At 32.6% G+C, this 12577-nt stretch overlaps 1 protein-coding gene across 1 annotated transcript in view; it reads left to right on the forward strand.

The window, feature by feature from the left end:
- The window catches only part of CPNE8 (copine 8), a 246164-nt gene that overhangs the window by 95905 nt on the left and 137682 nt on the right, over positions 1-12577 (forward strand). The window contains exons 5-6 of the mRNA XM_060306321.1: positions 2115-2219; positions 3552-3593. Of these exons, the coding sequence (XP_060162304.1) occupies positions 2115-2219; positions 3552-3593 (147 nt within the window). The remainder of the gene's footprint in view (positions 1-2114; positions 2220-3551; positions 3594-12577) is intronic.

Raw genomic sequence — 12577 nt, forward strand, 5'->3', positions numbered from 1 at the left:
TATTCCTAGATATTTTATTCTTCTTGTTGCAATGGTAAATGAGAGTGTTTTCTTAATTTCATTTTCAGATTTTTCATCATTAGTGTTTAGGAATGCCAGAGATTTCTGTGCATTAATTTTGTATCCTGCTACTTTAACAAATTCATTGATTAGCTCGAGTAGTTTTCTGGTAGCATCATTGGGATTCTCTATGTATAGTATCATGTCATCTGCAAGCAGTTACAGCTTTACTTCTCCTTTTCTGATTTGGATTCCTTTTATTTCTTTTTCTTCTGTTATTGCTGTGGCTAAAACTTCCAAAACTATGTTGGATAATAGTGGTGAGAGTGGGCTACTTTGTCTTATTCCTGATCTTAGTGAAAATGGTTTCAGTTTTTCACCATTGAGGATGATGTTGGCTGTTGATTAACCTTTTAGAGTCTTTTCTATCCTCTTTATTTCTTTTAATGTCTTTTGCCCCCAGTGATTCCTACATTTCTCTGGGTGACTCAACTTTGAGAGCATTTGACCACATTACATACACACATATTCTCTTGAGCTCTGTCAATTTAGTAACGTGATTTTCTTTAGATAGGTGAGGATACTACCAGGAAGAGTATGGCACTAATGCCATAAATATTAAATTGCATACATTATCCATTTATATTATGTTTCTATTTTATCTCTTAATGCAGAGAGGTGCTTTCTTGCCTGTGAAGCAGAAAATTGACTCAAGGCCCTTTCAAAGTGAGATTATTTTCTTATGAGGTTTAGTTACAGTATGTTCACTATGGTAGTTATATAATAACTCTCATGCTAATGACTATTAGAGGGATCCCTTGAATTTAGAACAATTGACGACTAAGATTTTATTGAAGATTGTGTTTAGGTATTGTTCTAACCAAGATTATTTAAAACATTTTATAGCTCAGTAACTGCTGCATAAATTTGCATTTAGGCAAAAACATTTCCAGGACCTGATTGATGTCTGGAGATTGAATGATTTGGTGGAAACAATACTGGAATTTGAATCAGAAAACCTAGTTTAAGGCTCCATGTATTCTACCCCTTATTTTATATTATTGAATTGCTATCTTTCTTCTGTCTAGGGATTCTTTAGGTATATAGAGTCAACAGTTTAAAGAAAGAAAGAACCACATACTGAGTGGTCTTACTATAAATTTATTATGCTAATCTTAAATAGGCCCTTAGCCCTCCCCAGAAATCTTACTCCCTTTCCTTAATCCATCAGTTTTCCCTCCCTCCCAGACACTTTAGCACTTTTGCCCTCTTCCTTCTCTGCTGGTTATCTTGCTTTCTATTTAATAAGAAAATGGAAGCAATTGGAGAACTTCCTCAAGATCCCATCACAGCATCTACCCCTGTGCTCGACCTTCCTGAATGCTCTGCAAAGTGACTATCTGTGCTCCCAAGGCCAACCCCTCCATTGATTTCCTCTATCCCATCCACTTGCATCTTATTCAGGACATTGCTCTATCTTTTATCCCCTTTCTTTCATGCATCACAGATTGTTTTCTCTCTAATGTACTTTTTCCTTTAGCATACAACCTTGCTGTTATTTCTTTCATCTTGAAAAAAATTAAAAAGTAACAAAAAACAAACCTTTCACTTGACTAATCTTTCCCCTTTAAGCTATCCCCAATTTCTCTTTTTCTCTTTACAGCTAAACTGCTCAAAAGTGTTGTTTATACACTCTACCTCATTTTCTCTTCTCTTTCTTAAACCCATTCCAACCAGATTTTTGTCTCCAGCACTCCAGCAAAACTGCCCTTCTCAGGGTTACTGATGACCTTCATATTCTTAGTGACCCATGGATACTTTTCACTGTATCAATTTGTCACCACAATTTTTATAGAGAGTATTTACAATGCAGCTTTAGGATTTATTGAACTTGCAGATCATTTTTAGTAAACTCATTGTGAAATCTCATTGTTTTATGTTATGATGAGCTAACCTTTAAAGTTTTAAAACTGCAAATCTCTTTTTATTGACTGATATAGCAGCAAAAGAGGGACTGGTAACATGTATTCTGCACAAAAAGAAACAGAAGAATGACTACTAAAACAATATATTATAACTGAATCATGAAAATAACTGAAAACTTTTTTTTACAGTTTTACAATTTGTCATAAAACAGAAGTTGTCAAAAACACTCTGAATCCTATTTGGCAAGCATTCAAGATCTCAGTCAGAGCTTTATGTAATGGCGATTATGACAGGTAAAATAAATGACAACTTTTCTGAGAGTTTTGAATGTTCACTATAGTTTTTGTATCCAATAATCTAAGTTGAATTTTAAAAATTAAGTTGGCTCCTTTACCAATGTAAATGTGTATTTACAAAAGCATAGTTGATTTATTCAGAATTTTTTAAATAACTTTTTTTTTAATCCACAATGATTTGGGGAGGAGGGATAATATGAGAAATTAAAATTTGATTTAACTAATTTTCAAGAAAAAAATGTGCAAAGTGATAAAAATATATTGAATATTTGTTTAACATATTCAAAAGTCATCCCAGAATTTTCATTTCCTCAAGATTTTCATTTGGTATTATCTTTCTAGAGAGGAATAAGTAAATATACAAGATACATAAGTTTATGACTACATATGTTATAAACCCTGATTTACTCCTGAGAATCCTATTTGATATCACTGCTCCCATGGTTGCTGAATTATAAAGGTTCTAGACATGTAGAACAAGGAAATTCTGGTGTTTTACAAATAGGTGGGTGAGGTGGCCCTGAAGATCTTCCCACAATATACCTGAAGATTTTTAGTATCAAAGTTATTTTCTTTTTCTTATGAAAGTTGATTGTAAGATTATAATACAAAACCCCCTATTCACCCCAAAAGATATTTTTTTATCTTATTACTCGTATATTAGAAAAATGAAGATTTATTATATTAACAAATATCATAGAAAGAACTATTGATTGGTATATTGGTATATGTCATTAAATTTACTTTAAAATTTATTATGCTATTTGACTGTCACTTTATTTAATAGTATCATAACTCTATTTAATTGTACTCATTCTAAGAAAGTGATTCTTGTAATATGGTTCCTATTTAGCAGCATCAGCAGCAACTGATGAAACTTGTAGAAATTAAAGTCTTGGGCCCAATCCAGGCCTACTGAACTGGGAACACTGGGCATGAGGTCCAACAATTCACGTTTTGACAAGCCCTCCATGTGATTCTGATCCATGCTGAGTTTGAGAAATACTTCTCTAAGATAATGGTTTTGAAGAGTGGAGGAGTAGCTCTATACCTCTCTATTGAGAAGCTATGTCAAACTATAAATGCTTTTCCCATATACTTTCTTACTCTGTTTAAAGAATTAAAAATCTGTATGATTTTAGAAACCTATTAAGATATAAATTGAAGAATAGTATTAAAATTAGCAAAATCAACTTTAAACTATTTTGTAAAACCTGAAAGCATATTTTATCTAAGAAAATCTATAACTTACTTTTTAACATTCAATCATATGTTAATTTGATCTTACTAAGTAACTTCACTCTGTGTATATGTTTTCCCCATGGACAGAACAGTCAAAGTAGAGGTGTATGACTGGGATCGAGATGGAAGGTAAGGCATTGTCTTTTCTTTTGTTTTTGCTCTTAAAACTTATAATGCTTTAAGAAGCAAATATGCTGAAATGACCACATTTTCAAATTTTAATTTTATATTGAATATTTTTTGTCTTGTTTTTCTAAGCATTACTGAGGTGTTCACATGAGATTTTAAGAATGATTGTATCAAACTTGTGAAATAAAATAGAGGTCGTCCTTCTTTCTAGTAACATAGTAAAGATTTTCAACTTGGACTTGATGAGTTCTCATTATGCACAATTTATAGATTCTAGTTTTATATCTAGAGTAGTGATTCTCAAATTTCTGTATCTCATAATCTCTCTGAAGATTCCTATAACCTTTCTACACCTATCATCCATAGGAACACACCTGAGCTCCCCCTCCAAAAAGAAAAAAAGGACACACACCTCACAAACAAACAGCAAAACAAAACTCTGGAATTATGTCTGGTGATTGCCAATAAAAATAGTTAAGCAGAGCTCCAAAATCATGGTCTCCCTCTGCATACCCCAGCATCTTAATGAGTAAAAGAGTGGAACACACTACTTTTTCTCTTTCTTTTTTAAGTATTTTTCCACTGTTTCTACTGTTTTAAGTAGGACTGATATTGAGGTGTTTTTAAATGATGTTAAACCAAGGAACCCAGACATGCTCAAATCTCACCTTGCTCTAGATAACTGTTTCTTTAGGTGGTTCCTGAAGGGACTGAATATACAGATACCAAAGGAGAATGACAAGTGGGAAATCAAAGTCACTTAATTTTACTTGGCTAGTGTTCTCCATTCCAGCCTAGAGCTCACTGGTAAACGGAGCTGAAGCATTAGGTTAAAGCTCAAGATCTAAGCAAGGCCATTCTCTCTGTGTTTTATATAAGCCAGCAGCCAAGCCCCAAAAGATGAAAATGTCTAGATACCCAAGCACTACTGTTAATACAGGAACAAATTTGATTGAAAAAGTGGCCTGTCCTGAGGAAGCACCTCCCCTTATTTCTTCTGCTTACATGGGTAGAAAAATTCATCAAGGCAAGGCCCTCCACCAGCAGAAAGATTGTGACTCGCCAAAGGCTCAGATGATGATTAGCATTTTTAGTGATTAAGTATTTTCTAATTAAGGTATGCACATTGTTTCTTTTAGACATAATGCTATTGCAAACTTAATAGACAACAGTACAGTGTGAACATAACATTTTTAAATGAAATAGAGGTGGCATACAATATTGTTAGTTTCAGGTGTACTACAAAGTATTTTAACATTTGCATAGATTATGAAATTATCACCAGGATAAGTATTATAACCATCTATCATCATAGAAAGTTATTACATTATTGAACATATTGCTTATGTTGTGTAGTATGCCATGACTTAGTTATTATATAATTGCAGGTTTGTACCTCTTAACCGCCTACACCTATTTCACATACCCACTACCTGCCTACGTTCTGGCACCCACCCAGTAGTTCTCTGTATCTATGAGTCTGTTTTCATTTTATTTGTTAGTTTTGTTTGTTTGTTTGTTTGTTTTACATTATACATATAAGTGAAATCATGAGGTATTTGTCTTTTTCTGTCTGACTTACTTCACTTATTATAATACCCTCTAGATTCATCCATGTCGCAAATGGTAAGATTTCAATTTTTTTAAATTTCTAAGTAATATTCCATTGTGTGTGTGTGTGTGTGTGTGTATCATCTTCCTCATCTATCAAATGAAACTCGGGTTGCTTCCATATATTGGCTATTGTGAATAATGCTTCAATGAACATTGGTGTGCGTATATCTTTTCAAATTAGTATTTTTGTTTTCTTTGGGAAAATACCCAGAAGTGAAATTGCTGGATCATATGGCGGTTCTTTAATTTTCTGAGAATTTGTCTTACTGTGTTCCATAGTAGCTTCACCAGTTTACAATCCCACCAACAATACATGAGGATTCCCTTTGCTCCATATTCTCACCAACACTTGTTATTTGTTGTCTTTTTTGATAGTCATTCTGAACATGTGTAAAGTGATATCTCATTAAGGTTTTGATTTGAAATTTGCCTGATGGTTAGTGATGTTGAGCATCTTTTCATGTGCCTGGTGTATGTGCCATCTGTATGTCTTCTTTGGAAAAGTGTCTATTTAGGTCCTCTCCCATTTCTTATTCTGTTTGTTTGTTTTTATTGTTGTTGAGTTGTATGAGTTCCTTCCACATTTTTGATATTAACCCCTTTTCAGATATATTGTTTGCTAATATCTTCTTTCATTCTGTGTTTTTAGCTGTGTTTTTATTTCTTGATAGTTTCTTCTGATGTACAAAAGTTTTTTGGTTTGATATAGTCCCGTTTGTTCACCTTTTCTTTTGTTTCCTTTGCCTGCAGAGACAGATCCAAAAAAATATTGCTAAGATGAATGTAAGAGAGTATACTGCCTACTTTTTCTTTTAGGCATTTTATAGTTTCAGTTCTTACACTTAAGTCTTAATCCATTTTGAGTTTATTTTTGTGTATGGTGTGAATAAGTAGCCCAGGTCAATTCCTATGAATATAGCTGTCCAATTTTCCCAACATTATTTATTGAACAATCTGTCTTTTGTCCATTTTATATTCTTCCCTCCTTTGTTGTAGATTAATTGACCATGTAAATGTGGATTTATTTCTGGGTTCTCTATTCTGTTCCACTGATGTATGGTTCTGTTTTTGTTCTAGTACCATAATATTTTGATTACAGTAGCTTTATAGTAGACTTTAAAATCAGGTAGAGTGATACCTGAAGCTTTCTTCTTCTCTCTCAAGATTGTTTTGTCTATCAGAGATTTCCATACAAATTTGGGAGTTATTGATCCTAGTTCTGTGAAAAATGACATTGGTATTTTGATAGGGATGATTTTGAATCTGTAGATTGTCTTGGATAGTATGGTCACTTTAACAATATAAATCCTTCCAATCTGTGAGCATAGTATGTCATTCCATTTGTTTTGCTTCATCTTCAATTTCTTTCAACAATGTATTATAGTATTCTGAGTATAAATATTTTACCTCCTTGGTTAAATTTATTCCTAGGTATTTTATTTTTTTGATGCAGTTGTAACTTGGATTGTTTTCTTAATTTCTCTTTCTGATAGTTTGCTTTTAGTGTATAGGAATGCAACATATTTCTGTATATTAATTTTGTATCCTGATACTTACTGAATGTATTTGTTAGTTCTAATAGTTTTCTGATAGCACTTTTAGAATTTCATATATATATATATATATATATATATATATATATATATATATATATATATAGTATCATGTCATCTGCAAAGAGTGACACTTTACTTCTTCCTTTCCAGTTTGGATTCCTTTTAATTTTTTTTCTCATCTGATTTCTGTGGTTGGGACCTTTAATACTTTGTTGAATGAAAGTGGCAGGAGTGGGCATCTTCTTCTTGTTCCTGCTTTTAGAGTAAATGCTTTGAGGCTTTCTGCATTGAGTATGATGTTGACTGTGGGCTTGTCATGTATAGTCTTTATTACGTTGAGGTATGTTTCCTATATATCCACTTTGTTAAGAGTTTTTATCATAAATGGATGTTGAATTTGACAGTAGATTTTTCTGCATCTATTGAGATGATCACATGCTTTTTAACCTTTGGTTTGTTAATGTGGTGTACTACATTTATTGATTTGCAGATATTGAATCATTCTTGCATCCTTGGGTTAAATACTACGTGATCATGGTCTATGATCCTTTAAATGTATTTTGAATTCCGTCTGCTAATATTTTGTTGAGGATTTTTGCATGTCTGCTCATCAGTGATATTTGCCTGTAATTTTCTTTTTTGTGGCATCTTGTCTGGTTTTGGTATCATAGTGATTCTGGCATACCTTCCTCTTCAACTTTTTGGAATAGGTTTGAGAAGGATAGGTGTGAAATGATTGTGTTAAATGTTAAATGATTAAATGATGGTTAAATGCCTAAGTGATTTAAATGATGGTAGAATTGACCTGTGAATCCATCTGGTCCTGAACTTTTGTTTGTTGAGAGTTTTTTGATTACTAATTTGATGTAATTACTGGAATTGGCCTTTTTAAAAATGTCCTCTTGATTTTGTCTTGGGAGAGTTTACATTTCTAGGAGTTTATCTATTTCTTCTTAGTTGTTTATTTTATGTTAGGTTGTTCATTTTATTGGTGTATAATTTTTAGTATTCTCTTATGATCTTTTGTATTTCTGTGGTATCAGTTGTAACTTGTCCCTTTGTTTCTGATTTTATTTATTTGGGCTCTTTTTTTATTGATGAGCATGGCTAAATGTTTATCAATATGTTTATTATTTCAGAGAACTAGCTTCTGATTCATTGGTCTTTTCTGTTTTTACTCGTTTCATATATTTCTGCTCTGATACTTATTATTTCTCTCCTTCTACTATCTTTGGGTTTTATTTGTTCTTCTTTTTTTAGTTCCTTTATGTGTAAGGTTTGATTCTTTATTTGAGAGTTTCTTGTTTCCTGAGGTAGGCTTGTATCACTGTAAACTTCCCTCTTAGAACTGCTTTTGCTGCATCCCGTAACTTTTGGATCACTGTGTTTCCATTTTTATTTGTCTTCAGGTCTTTTTTAATGTCCTCTTTGGTTTTTTCAGTGACCCATTGATTGTTTAGTAGCATATTGTTTAGCCTTAACATTTTGTGGTTTTGCAGTGTTTTCTGTGTTTATTTCTAGTCTCATACTGTTGTGGTCACAGAAGATGCTTGATATGATTGCAATCTTCTTAAATTTATAGAGACTTGTTTTGTGGCCAGCATGTGATCTATTTGGAGAATGAACATAACTTTTATATGCACTGCAAAACCAAAAAATTCATGTGACTCAATTTATTGTGATATTTACTTTACTGTGGTGGTCTGGCACCAAACTAACAATACCTCCAAGGTATTCCTGTACCTTGCTTTCAATGTGATGTAAAAAATGGATGAATCATTCTTAGGTAAAAGTCTTATGTAACAAGAAGTTTGGTAATTTGGTAGAGATGAATGAGTGTATGTTTTGAAAGAATCCTAAGAGACATCAAACAGGCTAGTGAAATGTATAAAAGAGCTGTCTCATATTATGTGAATTAGAGTGAGAGCAAAGGTAAGTCAAAGAGAGTAGGGATAGATTGAAAAATAGAGTTAGAGAAAGACATCATTTATGAAATGTAGTTCAAAGAAGTAAAGCATTTGATTCATTAGCTTTAGGAACTTTTTTCAATTAAAAATGATGCTTGGAGGCATGAATTTAGCAGCAAAGAAAATATTTGGATACATGGTTTTGTAAGTTTGTGTTGTCATTGGATTATCAATTATTTGGGAGAAAGATTGGCAGGTGGTAGATATGCCATCATGAGCAGCACATTCAAAGGAAGCCTGAGGAGTTCAAGACTGTCTGACAATAAAAGGGTGAAGTTGGGAGGGAAAAGATTGTTAGGGGAACTTTAAATATTTCTTCAAAATGAATTTTACAATTAGTAGAATAATGAGAGGAATGCATTTTAATTATATAAGTGGCCTAATAACTTTTTAATGTTGGGGTAAAAATGCTTTCTTTAATGTGAAATATATCTCTATATTTGAATATAAAATATTTTAATGTGGAATTCTGTATAATCCATGTACATTAAAGCAGGGGGTTTTTTTAGGTTTTTTTTTAATGTAAGCAAAATTATCATTTGGTGAATGACTTATAAAAAGCAAAATCAAAATCATCATTAAATGAATTTGATAATCCTTTCAACTAAATAATATATGAAATTTGAAAGGCAATTTAGTCTCCGATAAAAATGATGCTTAAAAGTTATAAAATAATGCAGATATAAGTTTTATAATACAATAAAATAGTCACTGTGTAGATTGTGATACAAGTTGATATTCCACCTGGTGGTTACATGTGGTATATTAACATATTGCTATTACATTTTTGCATTCATTTTTATATATTTGGCATAATTTTTCAATGTAGTTGTTCTTTTCTTAAATCAGAGTGAACATGATATGATACTCGTGTTTTATGATACAATGTAATTATCAGCAGAGACTGCTTTCTGTTCTTTGTCTTCCTGCCATCTTTAATATTTGTCATAAATCCTATATGTGTATCATTATTTAAATTCTATAAATGTATATCCGAGTGCTTTTGATTCTTCTTTTTAGAAAACAGTATCTGCTTGGTGGCTTCCATCCTTTATTTTTTTCTTTTTGACAGCTAGACTAGCTTTGTTCAGTAGAAATATAATGTGAGTCATATGTGTATTTCAAATTTTCTAGTGGCAACATTAACAAGTAAAACTAAGCCAGTGAAATTGATGTAAAAATAATTTTAAAAATTTAATCTTATACATGCAAAATGTTATTTTATTATGGAATCAATATAAAATTATTAAGGAGAAAAATTTAAATTTTTTTATACTAAGTCTTTGAAATCTGGTATGTATTTCATGCTTACAGCACATCTCAACTGAGACTGGCTATATTTCAAGTGCCCTGTAGCAACATATGGTTGGCAGTTATCATATTGGACAGCACTGTGTAAAGTTTAATGAAATTGTTGACCTGAAACAAATAAACTGCCAGATATTTCTCCAGCAAAGATGGCTTTATTTAGGATCAGTGGAGAATCTCAATTCAGAGTCTGTAACCAGGGCAAGCCACATGCAAGTCCCTGAAGGGCAAGGGAAGGGGCTGCTTTTATAAAGAAAAAAAGAAGTTGGGAGAGCTACAGTAAAGAAAGAATCTGTATTTTTTTTCTCTTTCTGATTTACTTCACTCGTATGACAGACTCTAGGTCCATCCACCTCACTACAAATAACTCAATTTCGTTTCTTTTTATGGCTGAGTAATATTCCATTGTATATATGTGCTACATCTTCTTTATCCATTCATCTGTCGATGGACACTTAGGTTGCTTCCATGTCCTGGCTATTGTAAATAGACCTGCAATGAACATTGTGGTACATGACTGTTTTTGAATTATGATCTCCTCAGGGTATATGCCCAGTAGTGGGATTGCTGGGTCATATTGGTAGCTCTATTTTTAGTTTTTTAAGGAATCTCCATACTGTTCTCCATAGTGGCTGTATCAATTTACAGAACCTAGGGTCAGGATGGGAATAAAGATGTAGACCTACTAGAGAATGGACTTGAGGACATGGGGAGGGGGAAGGGTGAGCTGGGACAAAGTAAGAGACTGGCATGGACATATATACACTACCAAATGTAAAACTGATAGCTAGTGGGAAGCAGCCGCATAGCACAGGGAGGTCAGCTTGGTGCTTTGTGACCACCTAGAGGGGTGGGATAGGGAGGGTGGGAGGAAGACGCAAGAGGGAAGAGATATGGGGATATATGTATATGTATATGTATATGTATAGCTGATTCACTTTGTTATAAAGTAGAAACTAACACACCATTGTAAAGCAATTGTACTCCAATAAAGATGTTAAAAAAAAAAAAAAAAGAAAGAAAGACTATGTGGCTTTTCATTGTCTGAGTCCTTGCCAGGAAGGAAGATGAGTCTTTCTTCTCCTTTGGACTCTGCTATTGTTGCAGTGTGAGAGAGCTTCCTCTGCTGATCTCCTGGCTGTATTTAATTGAGGTTTCTGTTTATTATGCATATAAATAACTTTATATCAATTGTTTTATTTTTAGATCAGTTTTATTTGTCTGCATTCAATACAAGTTTAGAGTTGTCCCCTTACAAAGTGGAGAAAAGTTGGTCAGTCATCTATATTATTTAGTCTATAAATTTAACCATAGGAAACCAATAGAGTAATCTGATGTTTCAATCTAGAGAGTATTTCAGTCAAAACTTCAAGTGAAAAATGGTTGACAGTGTTACACGCTTATATTGTGTTTTACTTGCTAGGGTACATGAGATAATTGAGGTGATAATGGTATTTACAGATTAGGAACTTCAGGAATTGGTGTGATCTTAGGTTAGAAATCTGATGGTATGTCTGACTCAATTCATCAACTTGAAATTAATTCTGTAGCAAACATCTTGTGCATCTATGAGATATACAAAAATGTGGTAATGCTGTTGAGAAGCAACCAGCTGACATTAAAATGGGTATCTTGAGCTACTTTAAAATAAAAGAAATATAGTCATATGTACTTTTTTAAAATTTTAACACATTAACAGTGATTTGAGCGTGCAGAGACATCGCTTCACCTTGGTATGAATAATTGGTTTAAATGTACTTATGTACTTAATTTCAACAAGTTACACCACTTTTCTAAAATCATTCCCATAGTTCCTACCATTTCATCAAGTGATGTGAAGGAAGAATATTTAAATCTCATTTTAACAATTGAAAAGCTGAAGTGCTAAGAAACTGACTAGTCTGGTTACAAAAACAATCAGTGGTAGTATCCTTGAAAAGCTTCAAATTCTTCAGCTGGCTTAGTAGCTTAATTTAAAATTCAAGGAGCATTAATGGAACAGCTCTGCATTAAAACTAAGTGGTTCTAATGTGGGACTGATTGTAAAAGGGCCACTGAGTAAATTTCTGTCTCCCAGAAAATGATGATTTGATGAAGTGGCTGAGCTAGTGAACTGCCAGTCATAAAATCCTGGCTTGTGGTGTCCTCTGAACATAGAGTAAAAATTTCATTATCACTCTAAATTTTTCAAATGTAGCCATTTAAAATAGTGATACTCATTATAAGTAAATAAATGTATCTGTGAAATGCTGTACAAATGTTATCATTTTCTAGTATGTCACCTTTGAAAATAATATTTGATAAATGCATTTGGTGTTTTATTTACATGATTATATGTCATCATTATATAAAATAACTGATTCCTGGTTCAGTGCTTCGCTCAAGAACTTAACATTGTCTGAGACATTATAACTCATTTACAAGGAGGCTTTTATATAAACCTTTATATTTTTCTGATTATTTTAATTTCCTCTTATTCTAATTAATCTTTCTCTAACAATAGCCCTCTATTTACTTGCAATTAACCTTCAATGTCCTA

This window comes from Globicephala melas, chromosome 10 (assembly GCF_963455315.2).
Source record: "Globicephala melas chromosome 10, mGloMel1.2, whole genome shotgun sequence".
Classification (NCBI taxonomy): domain Eukaryota; kingdom Metazoa; phylum Chordata; class Mammalia; order Artiodactyla; family Delphinidae; genus Globicephala; species Globicephala melas.